The sequence below is a fragment of the Taudactylus pleione genome, unplaced genomic scaffold, assembly GCF_031769625.1.
Source record: "Taudactylus pleione unplaced genomic scaffold, aTauple2 ptg000114l, whole genome shotgun sequence".
Taxonomy (NCBI): Eukaryota; Metazoa; Chordata; class Amphibia; order Anura; family Myobatrachidae; genus Taudactylus; species Taudactylus pleione.
Window position 1 is genome coordinate 4,921,674 of NW_028284516.1, and position 26,657 is coordinate 4,948,330.

General features: G+C 49.5%; 1 protein-coding gene across 1 annotated transcript in view; it reads left to right on the plus strand.

The window, feature by feature from the left end:
* Nucleotides 1-26,657, plus strand: part of PIP4P2 (phosphatidylinositol-4,5-bisphosphate 4-phosphatase 2) — a 76,489-nt gene that overhangs the window by 24,706 nt on the left and 25,126 nt on the right. Inside the window, exon 2 of the mRNA XM_088471509.1 lies at nt 26,026-26,174. Within this exon, the coding sequence (XP_088327635.1) occupies nt 26,026-26,174 (149 nt within the window). The remainder of the gene's footprint in view (nt 1-26,025; nt 26,175-26,657) is intronic.

Here is a 26,657-nt window from a genome sequence, read left to right on the forward strand (position 1 = left end):
TTTTAGTGTCTTTGGAGTAAGGCACTAGCTAGATAGGTCCTAGCTTTTAGTTAGGTTTTATTTCTTTTATTTTAATGTTTTGGATTTGGGTGCTTAGTTCCTGGAGACAGGTGACAAGCACCAACAGAGTGGGAGTTATATAGATTAGAAGGTTTGTGTGAACCTGTATCCCACTCTAAAGACTGCCCATGAGAGAGTCGCCAAACTACCATGTCCCTGGGTCTCTCTCCATTCCAGACACGCATCTGAGGGGGCCGCAGGCAAAAAGGTAAGCTTAATTACAAAGTATAACAATCTTGTTGCCAATATACTGCTTCCTGGCCGACTGCTTTTGAGTAGACTGCACGGAGCTTGTAATGACTCAGTTCCTGTAGAGCCAGCTTGTCTCACACCTACATGGGCTGTTCAGCACAACACTGCTTCAATCCTCAGTTACAGAAGTAGCAACATGCTGCTGCTTTTAAAGGAGAGAGGGGCTTAGCTGGTTCCAGGACAACGCTGAACTTGCAGGCGGGGCCACAAGTAGTTTCCAGGCCGGAATCAATAGAGCACTGTGGCACAAGAGCGCGCAGCGGGTGACCGTAGTGAGTAGACGCCGCTGCGAGTGTTGTCGCGCAGTAGTGACATTGTCAGGCCGCGGACGCCGGAGGCTATGATTAGAGGTGGCCTGAATTAGCAGGACCCTGTGGCCGGCCACTCCTTCACTCCCTCAGGTATTTAGTATAGTTTAACTACAGCAGGCTTGCCGACTTTTAGCTCCCTCCTTCCGGGAGGGAGCTGTCGGGCTTACAGGGCTGGGGGCGTGACGCGGCAAAAGGGGGTGGGGCCCGGCACCTGACGTGTTGTTGGGGGCGGAGCATGGGGCGTGACAGCGCGGTCGCGTAATCGTGGCTCCGCCCCCTCTGCACAATGCCGTGATTAATGGCATTGTGCAGCCGGGGGCGGAGCCACGATGACGCGATTCAGCGCGAATCGCGTCACCGGCCCCCCTGCTGCCGGTGTTTTTACGCCGGGAGTGCGGGCACATCGCCGGGGCCGGGAGGATTGCCTGCCTTCCCGGGAGGTCGGGAGCGGCACCCGATTTTCGGGAGGCTCCCGACCAAATCGGGAGGGTAGGCAAGTATGAACTACAGGCTGCTGCAAAGCCACAGCAGCTGAGGTCCGCTGGAAGTAACAGCAGGCTCTGGGAGATGGAGGAAGCCTGACAAGCTAAGCAGTTAACTGGGATTTTTACTATTGTGTATTTAACCTGGTGTTGTGGGCTTATATAAATGTAAGCAATGATCGCGGTGAGCGAAAAAATTGTGGGTCCCGGGGACCCCTCACTTTAAAAAATTGGGGTCCTAATCCACTGTTTCTGGGTCCAATCACATATTATGGGGGCTGAGGGCAGACAGCAGTTTTGACAGTGCTGGGCGGCAAGGAGGGGGCTAGGGGAGGCTGTGCTTTGGGTAGGGAGGGGGGGGGGCAAGGGTAGATAGCAGCTGTCACAGTACTGGGGGGCAAGGAGGGAGTTTGGGCAGGCAGCACTAAGGGCAGTGTGTATTATATGTGCTAGTGGCCTTAATATTATCTGACTCATTTATTTTTTTCTTTAATATTTTTGTCTTGGCTTTTTTGTGCCTTTTTTGTGTATTTTTATTTTGTGTGTCATTGCTTTATGTATTGTCATCGTGTCATTGTCCTATGTAATCCTTAAGGGTAAAGTACCATCAATAAGTTTAAACTAGGGTCTTCCTGGAATTTTCTGTCAAACTATCTAGGCCAGGGGTGGCCAACCAGTCGGAGGCAAAAAGCCAAGAAATATATGTAGTCAATCGAAAGAGCCGACAGCATGCGCTCGTCTACGGTGTGCGGGCAAGAAAAGGGGCGTGCGCACGCCTTTGGTATGACATTTGCAGAAGCATGACCTTGTGTCACACCTCCATTTTTAGTCACGATGGGGGCGAACCCAGGACATTAAAAATACACATTTTACATAATCTTCCCATTATACATTTTTCACTGTTGAAGTTAAAGAAAAAGCCAGAGCAACATAGAAAACATTGAAATAGCCACGTTCACATAAAATACACAGAAACAAGCCAGATCCACATAAAATATATATTGAAATCCAGTACCACATAAAATACATTGAGAATGCCAGTGGCCATTATACTGTGCCCCATATGCAGTGCCCTCCTTTAGTTGTGGCCCTTATGCAATGCCCCCAGTAGTTGTGGCCCTTATGCAATGCCCCCAGTAGTTGTGGCCCTTATGCAATGCCCCCAGTAGTTGTGGCCCTTATGCAATGCCCCCAGTAGTTGTGGCCCTTATGCAATGCCCCCAGTAGTTGTGGCCCTTATGCAATGCCCCCAGTAGTTGTGGCCCTTATGCAATGCCCCCAGTAGTTGTGGCCCTTATGCAATGCCCCCAGTAGTTGTGGCCCTTATGCAATGCCCCCAGTAGTTGTGGCCCTTATGCAATGCCCCCAGTAGTTGTGGCCCTTATGCAATGCCCCCAGTAGTTGTGGCCCTTATGCAATGCCCCCAGTAGTTGTGGCCCTTATGCAATGCCCCCAGTAGTTGTGGCCCTTATGCAATGCCCCCAGTAGTTGTGGCCCTTATGCAATGCCCCCAGTAGTTGTGGCCCTTATGCAATGCCCCCAGTAGTTGTGGCCCTTATGCAATGCCCCCAGTAGTTGTGGCCCTTATGCAATGCCCCCAGTAGTTGTGGCCCTTATGCAATGCCCCCAGTAGTTGTGGCCCTTATGCAATGCCCCCAGTAGTTGTGGCCCTTATGCAATGCCCCCAGTAGTTGTGGCCCTTATGCAATGCCCCCAGTAGTTGTGGCCCTTATGCAATGCCCCCAGTAGTTGTGGCCCTTATGCAATGCCCCCAGTAGTTGTGGCCCTTATGCAATGCCCCCAGTAGTTGTGGCCCTTATGCAATGCCCCCAGTAGTTGTGGCCCTTATGCAATGCCCCCAGTAGTTGTGGCCCTTATGCAATGCCCCCAGTAGTTGTGGCCCTTATGCAATGCCCCCTGTAGTTGTGCCCACTAATCAATGCCCCCAGTAGTTGTGCCCACTAATCAATGCCCCTTGTAGCTGTGCCCATTATGCAATGCTCCCAGTAGTTGTGCCCCTTGTGCAATGCCCCTGTAGATGTGCCCATTAAGCAATGTCCCCATTAGTTGTGCCCATTATGCAATGCCCCCCAGTAGTTGTGCCCCTTCTGCAATGCCCCCTGTAGCTGTGCCCATTAAGCAATGCCACCAGCAGTTGTGCCCCTTCTGCACTCTCCCCTCTAGCTGTGCCCATTAAGCAATGCCCCCTTTAGCTGTTCCCCCTCCTGCAATACTCCCTGTAATCGTGCCCCCAGCACTAGCTCCCCCTCCCCGCCCACACCCCTATGAAGAAACTTACCTTCATGCTGGCACCGCTCCACACCATCAGGGCTCCCAAGTCCCGTCGCACCATCGCTGTTGCTGCTTCCGCCACCTGCTGGACCCAACTGGATCCAGCAGACGCGCGGGCTCCTAACATCGCGGGTGACATCATGATGTCAGCCGCGCACTGTATTACTGGGAACGCTGTTCTCTGAAGTGATCAGAGGCTTCTTTAGCTTCTGATGGCTTTAGAGACCCGCGTTCTCAGTAGCTATGGGGGTCTGCCGAGCGCATTAGAAGCTCAAAAGAGCCTCATGCGGCTCGAGAGCCGCGGGTTGGCCACACCTGATCTAGGCTATATTGATTACATAGTATGCAAATTGTAGTTTGTAAAAGTGAAATTTGAGTACTTTTGGTGCCTTATTTCCTCCGTACCTTGCATTTTAAGGTGAAAAAATGGGATTTTGGTACCTACCGGTAAATCCTTTTCTCTGATTCCACAGGGGATACTGGAGGTGCTTACGCTGGGGTATAGAGGTGTGGATAGCTGGAGCTGGCACTTTAAAATTTAGAAGTGTGAAGCTCCTCCCCCTCTATGCCCCACCAGCCCTCAGTTTAGAAAATGAAGACCGAGAGGAGGGTGGAGAACAAGCGGAGTGAAAAGGAGAGAAGAACACACAATAACTGAATCATACAACATACAGAACAAAACTGAACAGGCAGGCATAGAGCGCAGAGGTGGGCGTCCATTGTCCCCTGTGGAATCAGAGAAAAGGATTTACCGGTAGGTACCAAAATCCCATTTTCTCTTTCATCCACTAGGGGACGTCCCCAAAGCTTACGCTGGGGACGTCCCAAAGTTATCCCCACGGGCGGGAGTGCTCTGTGGCGCCTGCAGAACAAGGCGGCTAAAACGGGACGCCGAAGAGGCAAACGTATCAATTTTGTAAAACTTGACAAACGTGTGAACTGAAGACCAAGTGGCCGCATGGCACAATTGTGACGTAGATGCCCCTCTACCGGCCGCCCATGACGCACCCACAGAGCGTGTGGAAAGAGCCGAAATTGACGAAGGAGGCCGACGGTTAGCACTAACATAAGCTTGATGAATAGTCAGCCGGATCCAACGTGCTAAAGTCTGCTTAGACGCTGGCCAACCCCTCTGAACCGCATCATAGAGGACAAAAAGCGACTCAGACTGACGAAGGGAAGCAGTCCTGTCAACATAGATGCGGAGAGCCCTAACCACATCCAAGGTAGAAGAACCAGAGTCCTCCACCAACGATGGTACCACAATAGACTGATTGATATGGAAAGCCGAAACGACCTTAGGAAGGAAGGCGGCTATCGTCCGGAGTTCCGCTCTATCCGCATGAAACACTAGATAAGGAGGTTTATAGGAAAGAGCCCCCAATTCCGAAACCATACGAGCCGAAGCGAGAGCCAGGAGGATGACAGTCTTCCAAGATAGGTACTTAAGTTCAACCTCCTCCAAAGGTTCAAACATGGGCGACTGAAGGAACAGAAGAACTAGATTAAGATCCCAGGGATCAATTGGATGTACAAAAGGAGGTTGCACGCACAAGACCCCTTGAAGAAACGTCTGCACCTCAGGAATGAGGGCCAATTTCCTTTGAAAGAAAATGGAAAGGGCAGAAACCTGCACCTTTAAGGTTCCCAGACGAAGGCCAGAATCCAGAGCAGTCTGAAGGAAAAGCAAAAACTGGGATAAGCGAAAGGTCCTAGACGGAAGATCCCGACTGGAACACCATGAGAGATGAGCGCGCCAGATGCGATGATAATGCGCAGCTGAAACTGGCTTCCTGGCACGTAGCATGGTGGGAATAACCGCGTCTGGGATACCCGTACGTCTTAGGATATCGGTTTCAAGAGCCACCCCGTTAAACGTAGCTGTGCTAAGTTGGGGTGTATGAAAGGGCCCTGCTGTAGAAGATCCGGGCGCAGAGGAAGGGGCCACGGATCGTCTGATAATGGGGATCGAAGGTCCGAGAACCAACTTCTCTGAGGCCAGTTCGGGGCCACGAGAATTACCAAGGTTGACTCCTGTTTTATTCTTTTTAGAAGACTAGGAAGAAGTGGAATCGGAGGGAAAAGGTAAACGGACTTGTCAGAGCGTCTACTGCTTCCGCCTGCAGATCTTGAGTTCTTGACACGTATACTGGAAGCTGACGATTCAATCGTGACGCCATGAGATCCACCTGAGGACATCCCCATTGATGTATCAGCGCGTTGAACACGTCTGGATGAAGCTTCCATTCCCTGGGATGGACATCCTGTCGATTTAGGTAATCTGCTTCCCAGTTGTGCACACCCGGAATGAATACCGCTGACAGGATTATTGACTGATTCTCGGCCTACCGGAGGATCCGAGTTACCTCTCACATAGCCATGCGACTCTGAGTCCTTCCTTGGCGGTTGATGTAAGCGACAGCCGTCGCGTTGTCGGACTGAACTCTTACCGGATGAGCCTTTAGCAACTCTGTTGCCTCTATCAGAGCATTGTAAATCGCTCTGAGTTCCAACACATTTATGGGCCACTTCTGTTCTAGAGGGGACCATTGACCCTGAAAGTGATAGTCGAGGACTACTGCGCCCCATCCTCGAAGGCTGGCATCCGTGGTTATGATGATCCAGTCCCACATTCCGAACCGTTTTCCCGCTAACAGATTGCTGGATTGTGTCCACCAAAGAAGGGCTACTCTGGTAACCGGGCTCAGACAGATCTGTCGATGTAGGAACAGATGAGACCCTGACCCCTATGCTAACAGGTCCAGCTGAAACTCCCTGGAGTGGAACCGGCCGAACTGTAGTGCCTCGAAAGCAGCTACCATTTTCCCCAAGAGACACAGACAAAGAAGCATTGACACAGTCTTTGTTTTGAGGACCAGCTGAACTAACACTCGGATATCCTTGGCCTTGTCTGTTGGAACAAAAATCCTCTGAGACTTCATATCCAATATCATGCCCAGAAATAAGTTTCTGGGACGGATTGAGATTCGACTTCTTGAAGTTAATTATCCAACCATGTTGGATTAGAATGTGATATGTCCGTAAGGCATGATCTGATAGAAGAGGCACCGATGGAGCCTTGAGTAACAGATCGTCCAAATAAGGTATTCTGTTCACTCCTGATGACCGAAGGAGAGCGATCATGACTGACATGAGTTTGGTGAAGATGCGGGGAGCCGAGGACAACCCGAATGGCAATGCCCGAAATTGATAATGATCCTTCAAAATGGCGAAACGCAGAAAAGCCTGGTGTGGTTCCCAAATGGGAACATGGAGATATGCGTCCTTGATATCCAGGGATAATAGGAACTCCCCTGGTTCCAAGTTCGCTATTACTGACTTTATAGACTCCATCTTGAAATGATACATCTTCAGCTACTGTTGGGTTTAGGTTTAAGATGGGCCTGACCGAGCCATCCGGCTTGGGTACTACAAACAGGTTTGAGTTAAACCCCATACCTCGTTGAAGTTCCGGAACTGGAACTATCACAGAAGATACTACTAGAGACTGGATAGCCTCCTGTAGAACCTTGGCTCTTTCTGTCTGTATTGGCAGACTTGTAGTGAAGAACCGAGGTGGAGGGGAGGTCTCTAAATCTATTCAGTACCCCAGGGTAATTTAGTCTTCGGATCCATGGTTCTGTAGAAGTCTGGTTCCAAACTTGTTGAAATCTTTGCAGGCGGCCTCCCACTGCAGATGGTCCCAGGTGGAACGGAAGACCGTCATGCCACCTGTTTCTCATCTGGTTTAGGCTCTGGTCTACGAGCAACCGTGTGTGGACGACCTCTACCTCTGCCACCTCTTGGTTACGTGGGTGCACATCTGGTCCTACCACGAAAGGAATGTGGCGCCCGAAAGGAATTAAACGAAGGTCCAGTGTAAATTCTTCTGGGAGCCGGTGCAGCTGACGGGAGGAAAGAAGACTTACCCCCTGTGGCTTGGGATATCCATTTGTCTAATTCCGGCCCGAACAGCATGTCGCCAGTGAATGGTAGACTTTCCACCGCAGGCTTGGATTCTGCGTCAGCTTGCCAAGCGCGTAGCCAGAGGGCTCTGCGGGCCGAAATCGCCGAAGCAGATATGCGAGCACTAATCTGACTGATATCCTTTGAAGCTTCTCCCATGTAAACTGCAGATTCACGGATGTGTTCTGCTAGTAGACGTAACTCTGCTCTGGAATTACCTGAGTCCAATCCTGTAATCAATTGATCGGCCCAGGAAGCCACCGCCTTGTTAACCCAAGCGGTAACAAGTGTGGGCCTGAGTTGAGCACCCGCTGCTGTATAAATTGATCTTAGCGTTGTCTCCAACTTACGATCCGATGGATCTTTTAGAACTGTAGCTCCCGGTACTGGGAGTGCTGTTTTCTTTGAGAGACGGGAGACAGACGCATCTACTGGAGGAGGGGTCTCCCACTTCTCCATCATGGATGAAAGAAAGGGGTAACTAGATGAAAACCGGCGCGGAATCTGGAACCTCTTATCCGGCTGTTTCCAAGCTACCGAGAGCTGTTGCTGCGAGAACGGAAAAACTGCCGAACTCTTCGGTTGTTCGTTAAATAATTAAAACTCCTGTGATGGAGGAATTATATCCTCAGGTCAATTCAGAATCTTTCTGACCGCCAAAATTAAAGATTCCACCCCGGGAGAGGTGAACTCCTGAGGTGTGTCGTCCTGTAACGCAACCTCCAATTCCCCTTCTTTGGGGAAGGGGAATTGGAGGTATATTTTCTCCATAGTAAGGAATTCTTCCTCCGACTCCTCTGACTGGAGAACAGTCGTCCGAGTACGCTTCGGTCTCTGGTAGGAAGTGGAGGGTGCGGATGCCGCTGTACCCATAACCTGTACCAAGGTGTCTAGAGACTTAGTTAGCCCTGCCACCCAGGGAGGTTGAGACTTGCGTGCCTCAGCTAACTCTGACATTAAGTCTGACATAACTCCTACCATGTCAGCGGCCCATGGCGGAGCAACTGAGTCAGGAATAGCCATCGGTGGATCAATTGTTATACAAGCATCACATAACGTGGACCCAGTGGCATGCGGCTTAGATAGTTTGTGGTTACATTTAGAACAGACAAACATCTTTTGAGCCGCTTTTGTTTTGTTTGACATGGATAAACAAGTCACCCAGACACAGTAGACACAGAAGTGAATTTGAAGTAAAGCCGAAGGCTGGTTGGGACACAGAGGAAGAGGTACCCCCTCCCACAGATAAGATTCCCTGCACTGACACCCCAGTGTTACTCACAGCCTCTTGCCAGGGATGTAGACAGGAGAATCAGCTTTCTGCATGTGCCTGCACACTACCTGTAGTGGAAAGATGCTGGCAAACAACAGGTTAAAACGCAGCTCCACGCTGCTCTAACAGCCACTGCCGCGTTAATTAGACCAGGGAGCCCGCGCTATTAGGCTCTGCCCCCTTTCTCAAGTCCGAGGGACTGTAAAATGGCCACCACACTGTCATCACCTCCCCCCTGCGCTAGCCCGCTGAGAAGGAGCCTCTAGTCGCGCTCATCAGCGGGGAGAGGGGAGAAGCATATCATTGAGTAGCGCTCTCTGAAACCAGCGCTGGCAGCGGGGCAGGAGTCGGGGATAGTGCAGGTGATCATACTCACTGCGCTCCCCTCTGGATGGCTCCTCTGTATTAACAGCACTCTCCTCACAGCTTCTTCCTGGAGGCAGACTGTGCTGTTGTATGTTGGCGTTAAGGAGCTGTCAGTAGCTTTTAGTTTAAGCACTGCACACTCCTTCCATATTAACCCATGAGGTTAACAGGTCGCCAGGTACCCGGACCCCACCTTTAGAGAGGTGGCGAAGGGTACCTCAAAAAACAATGTAAAAGATGTTATAAAATAATAAAATAAAAATAAATAAATAAATATGTTAAATAAAAGAAAGAAAATCATTGACTTGCTGGAGCACAACAGGTTGTGACCAGCTCCTTAGGTACATTTTCTAAACTGAGGGCTGGTGGGGCATAGAGGGGGAGGAGCTTCACACTTCTAAATTTTAAAGTGCCAGCTCCAGCTATCCACACCCCTATACCCCAGCGTAAGCACCTCCAGTGTCCCCTAGTGGATGAAAGAGAAACACAGAAGCTAGAGGTCCCCATACTGTGATATGTAATACCCAACACCTCTATTAAATACACTCCAAGGTGAAGTGCACGCTGTTGCCTGTGTGATGATGCACTTTGTGTGGTCAAGCTAACCAGTGGTCCATCAAGTGGCATCTAAAAGCAGCTGTAGATATTAATAGCAGCTGTAATCTCATTGTTTATGGTGTATATATACCTGAGATGGTAGCCTGATGTCTGTGTCCTGAGAAAAATCCACTGCGCTAGACCAAAACAGCAACTTTATCTATATATGTTGCCTTGGTGGTGAGTGCCCTCTGCAGTTTCATTATAGTCAAATGATTGGCTGGGGAGATGCCGCGCCGTGATTGGCTGGGGAGACACCGCCGTGACGGGATTGGCAGGGGAGACGCCGCTGTGCAGGGTTTGGCAGAGGAGACACCGCCGTGCAGTGACTGGCTACTGCAGCACACACAGCGCCAGCGTGTCTTGCGGGACCGGATGAGATTTAAAAAGTGGGTCCCCAGTTTTCTGTAGCTCATAAAAACACACTACAGCGCATATTTTGCGATCCCTGTAGCATAGCTGCTGCACTGTTGTTACTGATAGGCAGTAACATACAGGGTTGTGTGTGACATTAAGGACCAGGGATCTTTTGCATTTAAAACAAAAGTGTGCATCTATCTCCTTTTCTATTCATTCAGGGCTACACTTTTTCTAAGAGATTTAGGGCCTGATTCAGAGCCACTCGTAAGCGGCAGCTCGTTCGCTCTGAGCGATGTTTGCCCAACTGCGCATGCGTACGGATCGTTATACGCATGCGCGAACCAGTCAGTGCGGTCGAAATTCATGTGCTCGCAAAATAGCGAATGCCTGCTAATTTGAGTGACAGAAAGAGGCGTATGTGGGTGGTAACAGGGGAAGGTGCTTGAAAACGGGGAGTGGAGATCCGATCGCAGGCGTGCTTAAAGGTCAAAACGGGCGTTTTATGGGTGTGCATATTTAAAACAGCAGCGTCATTGACCACGTCACTGGGTTTTTTTTATAGCCAGAACTGCTCGCAAAATTGTGGTAGCAAAAACCAACCACAAGAATAGCGAGCAGTTCATACGCTGGTCGATGTACTCGATTAATCTAAAAAATAGCGGACATGACGTAGGATGCGAGCGGCCAGGGGGCGTAGTTTCCTAAAAAACGACCGCAAGTTTTGTACGCTCGTTCAGACCTAGAGGCGTGAACAGACCGCAAACAGCGAACGGTTAATTTGAATAGCCACCCCTATTTTCTGGACGAGCGAGCGCTAATTGCGTCCGGCTCTGAATCAGGCCCTTAGGTAGCTATCTGTTTGGAGTAGATTTGTCTTTCTTTCTCGGTATGGATAAGTCAGACAAGGGTTCTAAGAAACAAGTTCCTGTTTATATCTGTACAAAATGTGAGAAAAAATTGCCAAAAGGTACGGACCAAGGGTCACTCTGTGCTGGTTGTTCACAGGGGGTTTCATTATCGGGATGTTCGGCTGAACAATCTGTGATGCCTGATTGGGCTAGAACTATGGCAGATGCCATAGGTGAATTACGCCACTTTCAGGAAATTATATCATACCATTGTGCTCAAGCTCCTCCTTTGGCTGATCCCTCGGTAGAGCCCAGATGGGCCCGAAATATGGGATGATGTCTCGCTCAGATGGCGAAATCTCTAAATAAAATTGCTCAGTCTGCAGGGGCTACAGCTATTAAAAAGCTGTCACATTCCACTATAGATTTTCCTGGAGAAGGGCTTCAGCTACTTCTTCATAGGAAGAAGGGGAATTGGATTATGACTGGGAGGACACCTCAAACTGGGAGGGTGACTCCCAGTCAGATTCAGAAGCTTCTATGTTAATAGATGCGATCAGGAAAACTCTGCAGTTACTGGAGGCAGCTACGCCAGAGACTAGTGCACTTTCTTTCTTTAAACGGAAGAAGAAACATGTTTAGGTTTTCCCAGAATTTTCTCATTTCGAGGAAATATTAAAAGAAGCCTGGTTAAAATCTTATTCAAAATTTTGTACTCCGAAAAACTATAAGGGTCTTTTTTATCCTTTTTCAGAAGAGGATACCAAATAATGGGAAGTTCCACCCATGGTGGATGCTCCTATTGCTAGGTTGGTCAGGAATACGGTTATTCCCATAACTCAATCTGTAACTCTTAAAGATTCTATGGAAAGAAAGAATGGGGCTGTTATGAAATCTTTATTCACCTTGTCAGGAGTATCACTGCAGCCAATTCTGGCCAGCGCCTGGGTGGTAAAGTCTATCGGTCCTTGGATAAATCAGATGATTACTGGTTTTCAATTGGGATGAATCTGAAGCTAACTCCTTAGCTGATCAGATTTCAGAAGCTCTAACCTATATAGGTGATGCTTTATTAGATACTTTTCATTTACAGTCTCATATCTCAGCCTTAGCTGTTTATGCCAGGTGTTCGCTATGACCTAAATGAAAAGCAGACATAGAATCAAAACATGCTTTAGAGGCATTGCCTTTTGAAGGAAGTTCTTTGTTTGGTCCAGGGGTAACCAAAATTATATCTCCTGGTTACAGAAATAAAAAGTCCTTACCTTCCTGTAACTACACATAAAAGAAAAAAACGCCTAGGTTTAGTTCATTTCGGAATGAAGACAGAGGACGCTTCAGGCTTTCCGAGGTGCATATAGAGGTCCCCGAAGAGGGACCTTTAGGGAACGGGGTGGCCTCGGCACCAGTCTGCCTAAGCCAGCAGGTAGAATCCACATCACTGTCATAGGATTGGGTCCCGTCCTCTGGTGGGAGTTCGCTTACTCAAGTTCTGGGAAAATTGGATACTTTCCAATCCGGATTTTTGGGTAAGTCGAATAGTCACCAGGGGTTACATTTTGGATTTGGAAGGGCCTGTTCCAAAAAAAGTCTTTTCTACTCCTCTAACTGTGGATGGTTGCAGAAGGTGGCTCTCTTGCAGGCAGTTTCTGCGCTTTCTGAGTAATTATTCCGGGTTCCAGTACTACAGGAAGGCTTGGGGTTCTACTCCAATCTTTTCCTAGTAGACAAACCAGACGGGTCACTCCTACCCATTCTCAACCTCAGGGGGTTAAATGCTTAGCTTCACTTGAAGAAATTCAAGATGGAGTCAGTAAGATCAGTCATTTGTTCTATGGAGGAAGAAGAGTTTCTGGCCTCCATAGATATCAAGGATGCCTACCCTCCATATTCCTATCTGGAAAGGTCATCAACATCATCTGCGGTTTAAGTGTGGCATTTTCAGTTTCAGGCCCTGCCATTCGGTTTGGCTACTACCCCCAAAGTATTTACAAAGGTTATGGCACACATGATATTCCTACTCAGGAAAGGGGGGATAAATGTGTTGGCTTATCTGGTCGATTTGTTGCTAAGAGCTCCCTCAACAGCTCTATTGCAACAACATATTCAGATTACAATATGCATGTTCCAGAGATTCTGCTGGATAATCAACTTTCCCAAATCAAATTTACTTCCATCTCAGACACCCAGTGTCACAGAGTGTCTTCTGCAGGCAAAGATCCAGGGTCTTCAATCCCGAATAAGGACCATTTTACAGATTTCTCATATCTCAGTTCTATGTGCTATGTGGATATTGGGGAAAATGGTAGCTTCATTCGAAGCTGTTCCTTTTGCCAGATTTCATGCCCGACCTCTACAGAACCAAACCAGACCCTCGATTAAACAGTCAGATGTTCATATTATCACCTTAGACCCATTGGTCTCCTAGATGGTGGCTACAGGATGCAAATCTGAACAGGGGTTGCCAATTATCAGTAAAGGACTGGACCATTCTCACCACAGATGCCAGCCTAATAGGCTGGGGGGCGGTGGTTCTAGACATACACTTACAAGGGCTTTGGTCTGTCCAGGTGAGGCAATTATTAGACCAACTGACTGAATGCCGCCCGTCTAAATACTGTCGCCTAAAGCCCGACACGGGACTTAAGATGGGCGTCAAAGTACCGCCGCATATCTTAATCCTGACGCTGGAAGACAGACGGACGCTGGACCGATCAAGGTAAGTCTGGTGCGTCTTAATAGTTAGCAGCAGGGAGGTGAGAGTTAGATTTAGGCACCTCCCGGGGAGGCTTAGGCTAGGGAAAGGGGAGGTTAGCGTTAGGCGCCACTGGGGACAGGTTAGGGTTAGGCACCCCACTGGGGGGGTTAGGTTTAGTGTGTGAGAAGGAGGGGTTAGGAATAGGCACCCCCGGGGGGACATTGGGTCAGGCACCACCACGGGAGGGTTACGGGGGGGAAGAGGGGATGGTTAGAATACTTACCAGCCCCAGTCTGGATATCCTGCTGTCGGGATTTCAACCGGCGGCCATTCCCTGTCCAGGAGACTGCTCTTCCTATCAATATACTGGAACTAAGGGCAATTCTATATGCATTGGTGCAGGCTCAATGCTATCTAAAGAATTCACCAGTACGAATCCAATCAGACAATGCCACAGCAGTTGCTTACATAAACAAGCAGGGTGGCACACAGAGCTGCCTAGTAATGAGGGAGATTTTCCACATCCTTCATTGGGCAGAAAAATGGGTTCCGGCTATTTCAGTAGTTTACATTCCAGGGGTGGACAACTGGAAGGCGGACTTCTTAAGTAGCCACGGTGTGCACCCAGGAGAATGGGAATTACACCAGGAGGAGTTTGCAGAAATATTTGCCAGACGGGGATCTCCAGACATAGATCTAATGCAGTGTTGGCTGACCTTGACACTCCAGCTGTTGTGGAACTATATATCCCAGCATGCCCTGCCACAGTTTTAGCATGCCCTAATAGCAAAACTGTAGCAGTGCATGCTGGGTTATGTAGTTCCATAACAGCTGGAGTGTCAAGGTTAGCTAACACTGATCTAATGACTTCTTGTCTCAACAAGAAGCTCCCAAAGTATGGATCTCTGTCCTGGGATCCTCAGCATCTCTGGTGGATGCCATTACAGCACTTTGGGTGTTTCAGCTGGGATACATCTTTCCTCCTCTGGTAATGTTAACAAGGGTAATTCAGTGGATTTGACAGGTGGCACGGCCGGTCATTCTGGTGGCTCCAGACTGGCCATGCCATCATTGGTACGCAGTTCTTCAGAACATGTTGGCAGACGTTCAGTATCGTCTGCCTCTGCATCCATATCTGTTGCTTCAGGGTCCATGCCGTTATCCCAATTTGCATCGCTTGGCTTTGACGGCAATTCAGAGGGTCAAGGGGTTTTCAGAGTCTGTGGTTAAAACCATGATACAGGCTCCATAAACCAGTTACTTCCCAGATCTATCATCAGATATGGAAGATATATATTTCTTGGTGTGAACAAAAGTTCAAACCGGAAAAGTTCTGAGTGACTCGCCTCATGTTTTTTCTGCAAGAAGGGTTGCTTAAGGGTCTGAGATTGTACTCTCTTAAGGGATGAAATTCGGCCTTATCAATCCTGTTTCAAAGGAAATTGGCCACCATTCCAGAAGTTCAGACCTTCTTGCAGGGGGTTCTTCGCATACAGCCTCCTTATGTCACTCCGGTTCCTCCTTGGGACTTGAATTTAGTTTTGGAGGTTCTCCAAAAGGCACCATTTGAGCCTTTGGAATCTGTAGAATTGTGATATCTCACTCTGAAGGCTATCTGAATTTAGCAGCTCTTTCCTGTAAAGCTCCGCTTATTATTTTTCATGAGGATAGGGGAGTGTTACGCACTAAGCCTTCTTTTCTGCCAAAGGTGGTATCTGCTTTCCACATTAACCAGGATATTGTCCTTCCAGCTTTTTGCCAGAGTTCAGTGACTAGTGAAGCTTCTTCCTTAGCACTGTTGGATGTGGTACGTGCGTTACACATTTACCTGGCCCGTACTGTGTCTTCGAGGCATACTGATTCCTTGTTGTTGATCGATGCACAAAAAGGAGACTGACCTGGCTCAAAAGGATCCATCGCTAGATGGGTCACTTCTGCCAATAGGCAGGCATATTTGTCCTTGAATGTGAAGGTTCCGGCCTCAATTCAGGCCCACTCAACTAGTGCTATCGGAGCCTATTGGGCTGTACGGCATGGTGCCTCGGTTGAGCAGCTCTGCAGCAGCTATCTGGTCATCCGTACACACACTTTCACAAAATGTTACCGCTTCCATACATTCGGCGCAAGGGATGCCAATGTTGGGCGGAAAATTCTTAGAGCGGTCGGTTCTAACGCCCCCTCCCTTCCTTATTTGGCTTGCTTTGGTATATCACCCAGATGTAAGGCATCCTCAAGGTGGATGATAAAGGAAATACGATTTTTACTCACTGTAAAATCTCTTCCTTGGAGTATCTGGGGGATGCCAAGGACCCTTCCTTGTTTGATTTTTTTCATACTAGATACCTGTTGGTCTCTGGTTTCTCAGTTCTTCCGTGGTTCTCCTCCAGATTTGTTAATTAGACTGAGCATACGGTGGAAGGAGGGGAGTTATATAGGGGGTGGGAGCCAGTTTTCAATTAGCTAGTGTCTGACTACACCCACCACTATACATAACCCAGGCGGACTCCAAGGAAGAGACTTTACGGTAAGAATCGTATTTTTTTTTTACATACAGCATATTGCAAGCTATTGCATTTAAAGGATAACTAAACTTTCTAGAAAGCCTCAAAAATGATTTTGCCTGGTATCTTCATCTCTTTTCCTTTGTGCCTGTGACCCTGATAAAATGGATCCTCCACGAAGATCATCCTGGGCAAAGTTCAGGCAACAGTGTTCTGCGGTCTACACAGCAACCGGCTGGGCATTTCCATGTCTGTAGGCTGAAGTGGCGGGGGAATGAGGATCTTATTCTGTATATATGTGACCAAACTGAGGGGTCTATGTTACTAAGCCTTGGAGAGATATATAGCAGAGAAAGATAAGTATAAACCAATCAGCTCTTAACTGTCATTTTTCAAAGACAGCCTTTGAAGTGACAGGAGCTGATTGCCTTGGAGAAAGAAAGTGGATGGAGATAAAGTACCAACCATAGTACAAAGACCCGAAAAATTATTGTACTGCATTGATTGTTTACACAGTTAAATATGTTGCCAAGGACTTTATTCACACCTTATCTGTTAAATGTCAGCCACGGTGTGCTTCTCAGCTTTGAAAGGTGATTCGAGTTTAAAATAAAGTCAGGAGACATTCCGAAAAATTGTATATCCAGCATCATTTTAAAATGAGATTTAAGCTCTGGCCATCAGGTTCTTTTGTGGAGGGCCACTGCCAACGGCAAGGTGGCTGGGATACAAGAAGAGAACTAAAGGGGGGATGTCCGCTACTTAATTATGGGGGCTAAGAAGGATTTCATTTTTTAAAACCACTTTTTAGGTCAAAACTTCTGGTTTATTGTCTAATAAGTCACTAGACAAGAAAAAGGCTGCAGCAAACCCCACCAATATAGAAAAGTGTACAATGGTAAAGCATACACCACAATTATTTTAAAGCAAACAGCAAGTCCACTGGATGTTTCTCATATCGCTGGAACCAACTGTAGACGTATATCTAGAACGTGGCTTCACTTTTGTTAATACTGACATAGAATCCTTGAGACCAGGCCAGAAGCTGACATGTGACACAGCATAGTCTGTGTAGCCCAGTCTCCCTGAGAAATACTGTCCTACACCTTTTATTTGGGGTCCATGGAACATAAGTGGTGGCCCTTTTTGTGAAATACTTGGACCTTCATTACTGCACCATTGATATAGGAGACGCAGATCATTTTTGCTCAAAACCAAAGCATTATAAAGAAATGCTTAAAGTATTTCCTTAAAGCAGCCCAACCATATTGTTCCAAACTCAAATAATAGATGTAGATTTACTATGCACACCAGGTGAAATACATCATCTGTGAGAACAGAATCGGTATGAAATACCGCCGGCCGCATGGCCATCGGTTCGATTCCCAGCAGCGGCAGCCCAACCGATGAACAGATCCCGGTAGCGGCAGCCCGACAGCGCTGGAAATCCCAATCGTCCTCAGGTAAGTAATAACTAACCTAACCTAACCCCCCTAACCCTCCTTAGGGGTGCCTAACCTTAACCTCCCCCCAAGTGCCTAACCCTAATCCCCCCTGTAAGTGCCTGACCATAACCCCCCCCCCTTGCCCGCTGCCTAAACCTAAGTCCCTCGGGGGCTGCCTAACCCTGACCTCCCCCCCTGGGGTGCCTAACCCTCCCTCCCCCTAGCCTAACCCTAACCTTCCCTGGGGGGTGCCTAACCCCAAGTCCCCCCCAGGTGCGCTAAACCTAACCTCCCCCCGCGGCTGTCCGCTCGCTGCACCTGGCATCCCTTCGATCGGGATGCCGGGCGCCTGTCTCCCGGCGTCGGGAAAATGACAGGCGTCTAGATATAGACGCCTGTAATTTAACCCACGCCGGGGTAAAGCAGTCGGGAAGCCGGCTGTCGGGATCATGTCAGCCGGTTTCCAGATTGCATCCCGTGAGAACACTAGTAACGGTTCAGTGCTCTAAGTGACCTAAACAAGGGGAGATTTATCAAACCACCTAAGCTAGACAAGTGGAGGTGTTACCCATAGTAACTAATAAGATTATAGTTGTCATTTAATACATTCTATAAAATAAGTATAATCCCCATTGTTGCTATGGCAACACCTCTACTTGTACTCTTTAAAAGGTTTGATAAATCTCCCCCGCACTTCCATTTTGTAAAAGATTAATTTACTTTAAGATCCCAGATACTTGCTGTGACAATGTAAACATGATGTCACACTCTGGTACACTGTAAGCATGATGTCACACTCTGGTACACTGTAAGCATAATGTCACACTCTGGCACAATGGAAGCATGATGTCACACTCTGGTGCAATATAAGCATAGTGTCTCACACTGGTGCAATGTAAGCATAGTGTCACACTCTGGTGCAATGTAAGCATAGTGTCACACTCTGGTGCAATGTAAGCATAGTGTCACACTCTGGTGCAATATAAGCATAATGTCACACTCTGGTGCAATATAAGCATAGTGTCACATCTGGTACACTGTAAGCATGATGTCACATCTGGTACACTGTAAGCATGATGTCACACTCTGGTGCAATGTAAGCATGATGTCACACTCTGGTGCAATGTAAGCATGATGTCACACTCTGGTACACTGTAAGCATGATGTCACACTCTGGTACACTGTAAGCATGATGTCACACTCTGGTACACTGTAAGCATGATGTCACACTCTGGTGCAATGTAAGCATGATGTCACACTCTGGTACACTGTAAGCATGATGTCACACTCTGGTACACTAAGCATGATGTCACACTCTGGTGCAATGTAAGCATGATGTCACATCTGGTGCAATGTAAGCATGATGTCACACTCAGGCACACTGTAAGCATGATGTCACATCTGGTACACTGTAAGCATGATGTCACATCTGGTACACTGTAAGCATGATGTCACATCTGGTACACCTTTTCTCTATTGACTGAAAGTTCTGCTAAAAGTAATTTCAGGATTTCACATCAAGCAATCGATCCTCCTCTACCACAATTCTTTGTTACGTACGTGTATATATATATTATATGTGTGTGTGTTTATTATACATAATACTTTGGGCAAAGAAAATCTCCTCCTTTCCAGAAAGTTTTTTTTTTTTTTTTTCATGACTAAAATACCCTTAATAACATTTAAAAAGAACCCCTGTCTTTTCTCCTTCAGGGTCCATAGGGTATCCACAGGATACCTTGGGGTATAGGTGTGACGTCAGTCGCTGGGCACCATAGAGTTAAGCTTTTCAGCCTCCCAGGATGCACTAGGGTCCCCCTCCTATACCCCGCCCCCGAGCCAAGGCACCTCAGTTTAGTTTGGTGCCTGGCCGGCGTCGGGTGCACCTGTCGGAGTGGGGGCTAGAAGAGCCCCTGAAGCTTTCTTCAGTGCAGCTGTGGCTGCACATCTGGATGTACAGCATGGACAGTCAGTCCTGACGTCCATGCTGTCTTCCCTACACCCCCGCCGGTACCAGAACGCCGGTACCGATCCGGGGATGCTGGTGAGCATCTGGGGTCACAGCTAGCGGTGACCCCAGATGTTCCGGACCATGGCCGGATCCAAGGGGGACAAAGGTAAGCAGCGGGGTCCCGCGGTGGGTCCCCGCTGGTCACATGGTCCTAAGTCCCCAGGCAGGGGGCTCCCTGGGGACTGGCTGCAGCGTGGAGCCAGGCGACCAACGTGCGCTTTCCACTACCCCCTGGGACAGCGGACCGCAGCAGAGCGGTAGCGCTGCGGCGTCCCAGGGGTTAAATGCATGCCAGGGGAGCGCGCCTTCCCTGTCTCACAGCCGGCGCCTCCCCCGCTGCACACAGCCCTCTCTGCATGCTACCGACTGGTCCTGTGGCAGCGCTCCTCCCCCAGGCCAGCCTCCTCTCTGCTCCTCGGCGGCCATCTTCTCCAGAACGCATGGTGAACGCTGCTGGAAGCGCTGGACGGAAGCATCGTGGTCTGGGTCCCCCCGCATACCTCTCCTCCGCTGTGGTCAGGTCTGTGTATGCAGCGCTGTGTCCTACCAGGCCCTGTGTCTGCGTAGTTGAGTGATCAGCGCTGTTAGTGCAGGAATTGATTTTCTTTGCATTGTATGTGACTGTGCTAGCGCTGCTGCCTGTAACTTTTCTCTAAACTGTCAGCTTTATTACTGTCCCTGTTCTTTCTGCTAAGCCCTTGCGGTGCGGTGCTGCAGGGTGGTCTCTCGCCTATTTAAGTTATAATTGGTGAGAGAGGTCACATACGTGGTGCCATCATGTCCGAAAGTGATTTTCCCCTCCGGCTACAGTGTACTACGTGTAAAGTACCGTTAGCGGAGGGGGAGGGTAGCGCGGAGGGCCTTTGCCGGCAGTGTTTGTCCATGGCGCGGCCTCTTACGGTTACAGCACCGGTACAGGAGCCGCCCTGGGCTTGTTTCGCTCAGGCGCTTACAGCCTTAGTGGGCCAGTTAGCTCCACAGCCCGCGTTTACACCGATGGGTTTATCCCAGCAGTCAGTGGTGTCGTCACCCATGCAGGGTTTCCCACGACAATTGGTGGTGCCCCACAGTCTCCCTATTTCCCCGCTCCCGGTTTCTCAGGAGCCAGCGTGGGTTAACTCCCTGACGAGTTCTGTACAGCACTTGTCTGATGTGTTGCAAGGGGAGTCTGTGATGCGGCCGCATAAACGGCCGGTGGCGTCTCTGTCGGCTCCTTATGAGGATGACGAGGGGACGTCTGATGATGGGGAGATTCTGGATCCTTACGATCAGGAACCTCTCCATACTAAGGACGCTGATGCGAAGTCCAAAGTATATATTCCTGGACTTATTTGGGCGGTCCGCACAGCCTTGGTGATTGAGGACGAAGTTCCCCCAGCGGCTAAATCTAAGTATGCCTTTTTCAAGGATGTGAAGGGCGATGCCACAGTCTTTCCTCTTTCGGGTCAGTTGGTGGACCATTTAGAGGAGGCGTGGAAACAGCCTGGCAAAAGATACCAGCCGCAGAGACGCCTGGCGGTGGCTTATCCGTTCGCGGATAATTATTTTGCTAAATGGGAATCCCCTCCACAGGTGGATTCTCACGTGACCGGTCTTGTCCGTAGTGCCACATTGCCGATGCCATCCATGTCCTCCCTTAAGGATGCTACGGACCGCAAGGTGGAAATCTGCCTGAAGTCCGCTTATTCCCTTGCGGGGGGGGCAGCACGGCCGGCTATGGCCATTTGCTGGGTTGCCAGAGCGATGGAGCGCTGGGCGGATTCATTAGAGGCTTCTTTTGATTCCGACTGTCCGGCCGAACAGGCGGAGTTGATTGGCAATCTCCGTGATTCGGCCACCTACATCAACGAGGCAGCCCTAGACATTAGTACTCTGGTGTCTAGGATTTCTTCAGCAGCGGTAGCTGCTCGTCGCACCTTGTGGCTGCGATCCTGGAAGGCGGACGCAGATTCCAAAAAGGGTCTGGAGGCGTTGCCGTTTACCGGAGAACTTCTCTTCGGTCCGGATCTGGATAAGATTGTGGCCACGCTGGCGGCAGCCAAATCGGCTTGTCTCCCGTCGGCCGCTGCTCCTTCTGGTTCTGGACCATCGTCCTTTCGGTCATCTAGGGCCCAGGGCAGGCCCAAACCACAGTCGTTTCCTCGACAGGCTGGTCCTAAGAAATCGGCCAAGCCCCGGAAGCAGGCATGGAGTACCAGACGTCCGGCCCCCAAGCCAGATGACAAGCCTGCGGCCTGACGGTCCGGGCCTCCCTTTGGGGGATCCCAGGGTGGGAGGCCGCCTGCTACAGTTCGCCCAGTGTTGGTCGACCACTACGACAGACACTTGGGTTCTGGAGGTGGTTTCCCACGGATACGCCCTCTCCTTCCGGCACAGACCCCCGGCTCGATTCTTCACCACGGGTCTGCCATCAGACCGGAACAAGGCTACGGAGCTGCAGAAGGTATTGCACACTATGCTCCAGGCTGGAGTTATAGTGCCTGTTCCATTCTCCCAGAGGGGCCAGGGTTTCTATTCTATTCTATTTTTGGTACAGAAACCCAATGGGTCATATCGTCCGATTCTCAACCTCAAAGCACTCAACAAGTCTTTGCGGGTCCCGAAGTTTCGGATGGAGACCCTACGGTCCATCATTCTGGCGCTGAAACCTGGGTACTACATGGTGTCATTGGACATACAGGACGCTTACCTGCATGTCCCTATTCTTTTGCGCCATCAACAGTTCCTCAGGTTTGCAATCCGCAGCGACCACTTCCAGTTTCGGGCGTTACCTTTTGGCCTGGCGACAGCACCACGTGTTTTCACCAAGGTGTTGGCGGTCATGGCGGCTTCTCTGTGGCTGCAGGGAGTCCGCATGTTGCCGTACTTGGACGTCCTGTTATTGGTGGCAGGATCTCCAGAGCTCCTGTTACGCCACTTGGACCTGACCATTGCACTGCTGCAACGGCACGGCTGGTTAATCAACTGGCAGAAGTCCACTCTAATCCCGTCTCGGAGGATTCTGCATCTTGGAGCCTTATTGGACTCGGGACAGCAAAGGATCTTCGTGACGGAGGACAAGATCTCTGCTTTACAGTCAAGGGTGCGCAGTTGTCTGCACAGCCGCCGGGTGTCCTTACACTCGGCGATGAGGTTACTGGGCTCCATGGTGTCGGTGTTTGACATGGTGGAATACGCCCAGTTTCACTCCAGACCTCTGCAGCACCTGATCCTGTCCAAGTGGAACGGGCTGCCTCAGTCTCTGAAGTCCCAGACGATTGTGCTCACCCCGGAGGTTCGCCTGTCCCTTGCGTGGTGGTTACAGACGACCCACCTTAACAAGGGACGTCCGTTCTGGGTTCCAAATTGGGTCCTGTTGACAACGGACGCCAGTCTTCGGGGCTGGGGAGCAGTTTCGGGTCCACACTTGTTCCAGGGCAGGTGGACACCGACAGAAGCGGAGCTTCCAATAAATATCTTGGAACTCCGTGCGGTCTTCAATGCTCTCCAGCAGGCACAGCGGTTTCTCCAGGGTCACCCGGTGCAGGTCCAGTCGGACAACGCTACCACCGTGGCCTACATAAACAGGCAAGGAGGAACTCGCAGTCGGGCGGCTCTCGTAGAGGTCTCTCGGATCCTGGTTTGGGCGGAGCGCAATCTTCCGGCCATATCAGCGGTCTTCATCCCGGGAGTGCTAAATTGGGAGGCGGACTTTCTAAGTCGCCAGGACGTTCATCCGGGGGAATGGTCCCTGCACCCGGACGTTTTTCAACTACTGGTGGACAGGTGGGGTCTTCCAGCAATCGACCTCATGGCGTCCCGGCACAACAACAAGTTGCCGGTGTACGGGTCTCGCACAAGAGACGAAGGGGCGTCTCTGGTGGATGCTCTGTCCGTCCGGTGGATGTTCCGGTTCGCATACCTGTTCCCTCCGGTCTCCCTTCTTCCACGGGTAATCCGGAAATTCAAACAGGGAGGAGGGACGCTCCTGTTGATAGCTCCCGCGTGGCCCAGACGGCACTGGTTCTCAGACCTTCAGGGTCTGTCCGTGGACAGTCCTCTGCGGTTGCCGCTACGACCGGACTTTCTGTCTCAGGGTCCTTGCCTTCACCCGGACCTGACTCGGCTGTCTTTGAAGGCGTGGCTGTTGAGACGGCCATGCTGGGTCCCGGGGGTTTTCCAGCTCTGTGGTGCGTACCATGTTACGAGCTCGGAAACCGTCTTCCGCGAGGATATACCATCGCGTGTGGCATACGTTCTTCCAGTGGTGTCGACCGAGAGGTTATGCACCGCGGGAGTTTCGTCTGTCTCGGATTCTCGCCTTCCTGCAAGCGGGACTAGATCATGGGCTTCGCCTTGCTTCTTTGAAGGTACAGGTTTCGGCCCTATCTGTCTGGTTTCACCGTAGGATTGCTACAATCCCGAATGTGCGCACCTTTATGCAGGGTGTTCTCCGCATTCAGCCGCCCTTTGTTCCACCTGTGGCGCCTTGGGATTTGGCTGTGGTCCTGAGGGCTCTCCAAGGACCACCGTTTGAACTACTGGGCTCAGTGGATCTTAAATGGCTAACAGCTAAGACTGTTTTCCTTCTGGCCATTGCTTCGGCCAGATGTGTTTCTGAGTTAGGGGCTCTTTCTTGTAGACCCCCTTTCTTGGTTTTTCATGGGAACAGGGCAGTGCTCCGCACTCGGCCCGAGTTTCTTCCCAAAGTTGTTTCCCAGTTTCATGTTAACGAGGAAATAGTTGTTCCGGCCTTTAACTCACCGGGTCTTTCCGTGGGTGAGGCCTCTTTGGATGTTGTGCGGGCCTTAAGGACTTATGTTGACCGCACTTCTTCGTTTAGGAAGTCGGACGCTTTATTTGTCCTCTATGGCTTCCGTAAAAAGGGTTGGCCTGCTTCAAAGCAAACTTTGGCAGCCTGGACCCGTATGGCTATTTCTGAAGCTTATCTTCATGAAGGCCTACCGGTCCCTCCTTCTCTGAAGGCTCATTCCACTAGGTCTGTGGGTCCTTCGTGGGCAGCTCGATGTGGTGCCTCTGCAGTTCAGATCTGCAAGGCTGCTACGTGGTCCTCTGTCCATACCTTCGTGAGGTATTATAGGTTTGACACCTTCGCCTCTCAGGATGCTTCCTTCGGGCGGCGGATTCTCCTTTCTGCACAGGAGCGTCCCCACCCTTAAAGGATACTGCTTTGGGACATCCCCAAGGTATCCTGTGGATACCGTATGGACCCTAAAGTAGAAAATATGAGATATGGTAAGAACTTACCCTTGTTATCTCTATTTCTACGAAGTCCATAGGGTTCCACAGGACTCCCGCCCTGTCGCACCTGTGCTGCAGATGGGCTTTGCTCTGGTCACCGGTTTTCTGTCTCCCTCTGGTGAGAATGTGATTCTTGTATGTGTCCAGATCTTTTTTCTCTCTCTTCCTTCTCCTCCTCCGGCCTATGGCTTGATAACTGAGGTGCCTTGGCTCGGGGGCGGGGTATAGGAGGGGGACCCTAGTGCATCCTGGGAGGCTGAAAAGCTTAACTCTATGGTGCCCAGCGACTGACGTCACACCTATACCCCAAGGTATCCTGTGGAACCCTATGGACTTCGTAGAAATAGAGATAACAAGGGTAAGTTCTTACCATATCTCATATTTTTCCATACTGCCCTTGTTGCTGCCCTTAAATTGTGCTCCTGACAGAGTAAATGCTGTGATCATGTCTATAACAAAGCCTGAGCCTATTGAATGAGATTTAATTGAGATTGCTGAAATAACCGGCTGAATGGTGGCGACATAATTTGGAAGTGTTAATGGACATTGAGCCTGATTCAGAGTTGTATGGTATTACGCAGTGGCAGGACAGCGGCTGTGCAATGCTGTACAACTAACGTGCTAATGCAGCAGGAGGTGCCTAGTGTAATAAGAGGTCTCCTGACAGCATTGCAGATCTGAGTGCTGCGTCCTAAGACTCAGCATCGGATATTCTGTGAGACCATCGGACATCTGAGTAACCATTAGGTTATCCAGATTGCCCATCGCAGCTCCGTAGCCGAGGCCAGGAAGTCTGTGTCGGAAGACCGAGAATCTGGCCTCGACACTCCCAGAAAATGGGGGTGACTCCCCCGTTTTTCAGAATGGAGGCCGGCCCCGTCCACAACCCCCCCCCCCAAATGGGGAACTGGGAGGGATCGTGCAGTACAGATCCTGTGCACGTGCTGATCTTCTAACATCAGGTTTGCCTACTCTGATACAGGCCCATTGCTCAGAATGTTTGACCAGTATCCTGATCAGTTTCTATGCTGTTACATGTTTAATTTGATACTACAATATGATGTTTATGTGACTCGTATAGCAAACTTAGCAGATCTGTGCACCCATCTTATCTGCCGCTTCTATCAGTAGACTAATAATAGTCTGACTGTATTGTAATGGTTACTCAAACAAGCCTTAATTAGATTTTACATGTAATAAATGCGATTACTGGCTTGCATTTGGGATTGTTGTACATTATCATTGGTTTGTTGTTTGTATTCAGTTCATGTTTATAGTCAATGTTGACTGTCAGTTTTTACAAAATGAATGTTTCTCTGCAGCTGAATTACCACCTCCGTACACAGCGATTGCCAGCCCAGATGCCAGTGGCGTTCCAGTAATAAACTGCCGCGTGTGCCAGTCTCTTATTAATTTAGACGGAAAGCTTCATCAGCATGTAGTGAAGTGCACAGTCTGCAATGAGGCGACGGTAAAGACAGAGAATTAATAAATTAAATAATTATGTTTTAATACGTTAACTCTTTGCTGCAATATTTTTTAGCAAACTTTTTTATTTTATTTTTTAAAAGGGGGCCTCGTAACCTATTTTTTCAATAAAATTCTAAGACAGGAATTCACTTGTTTTCTTGCTCCCATCTAAAGTGGCGAGCGATATTCAATAATTGTGCTCTGGTCCTGAGTGCAATAGGCGCCCATCACTTATTGGTGACGTTGTATCCAAAATGCAGGGGATCAGCCGCATAAAGCTGATAAAGGTTAAGGCGTTCAAAAGTCCTACCTTGGACAGATTTCTGATGAGTAATGGGCGCCCACGGCACTTACACCCAGCGGCACAAACGATTGAATGGCTCCCGATGGGCTATGGGTGGCCCAAAAACAATTGTATTCCCCCCAAAAGGAATCTCTTGCAGGGTTTTTTTTTTTTTTAATCTGTTTTTATTTAAGGATTATT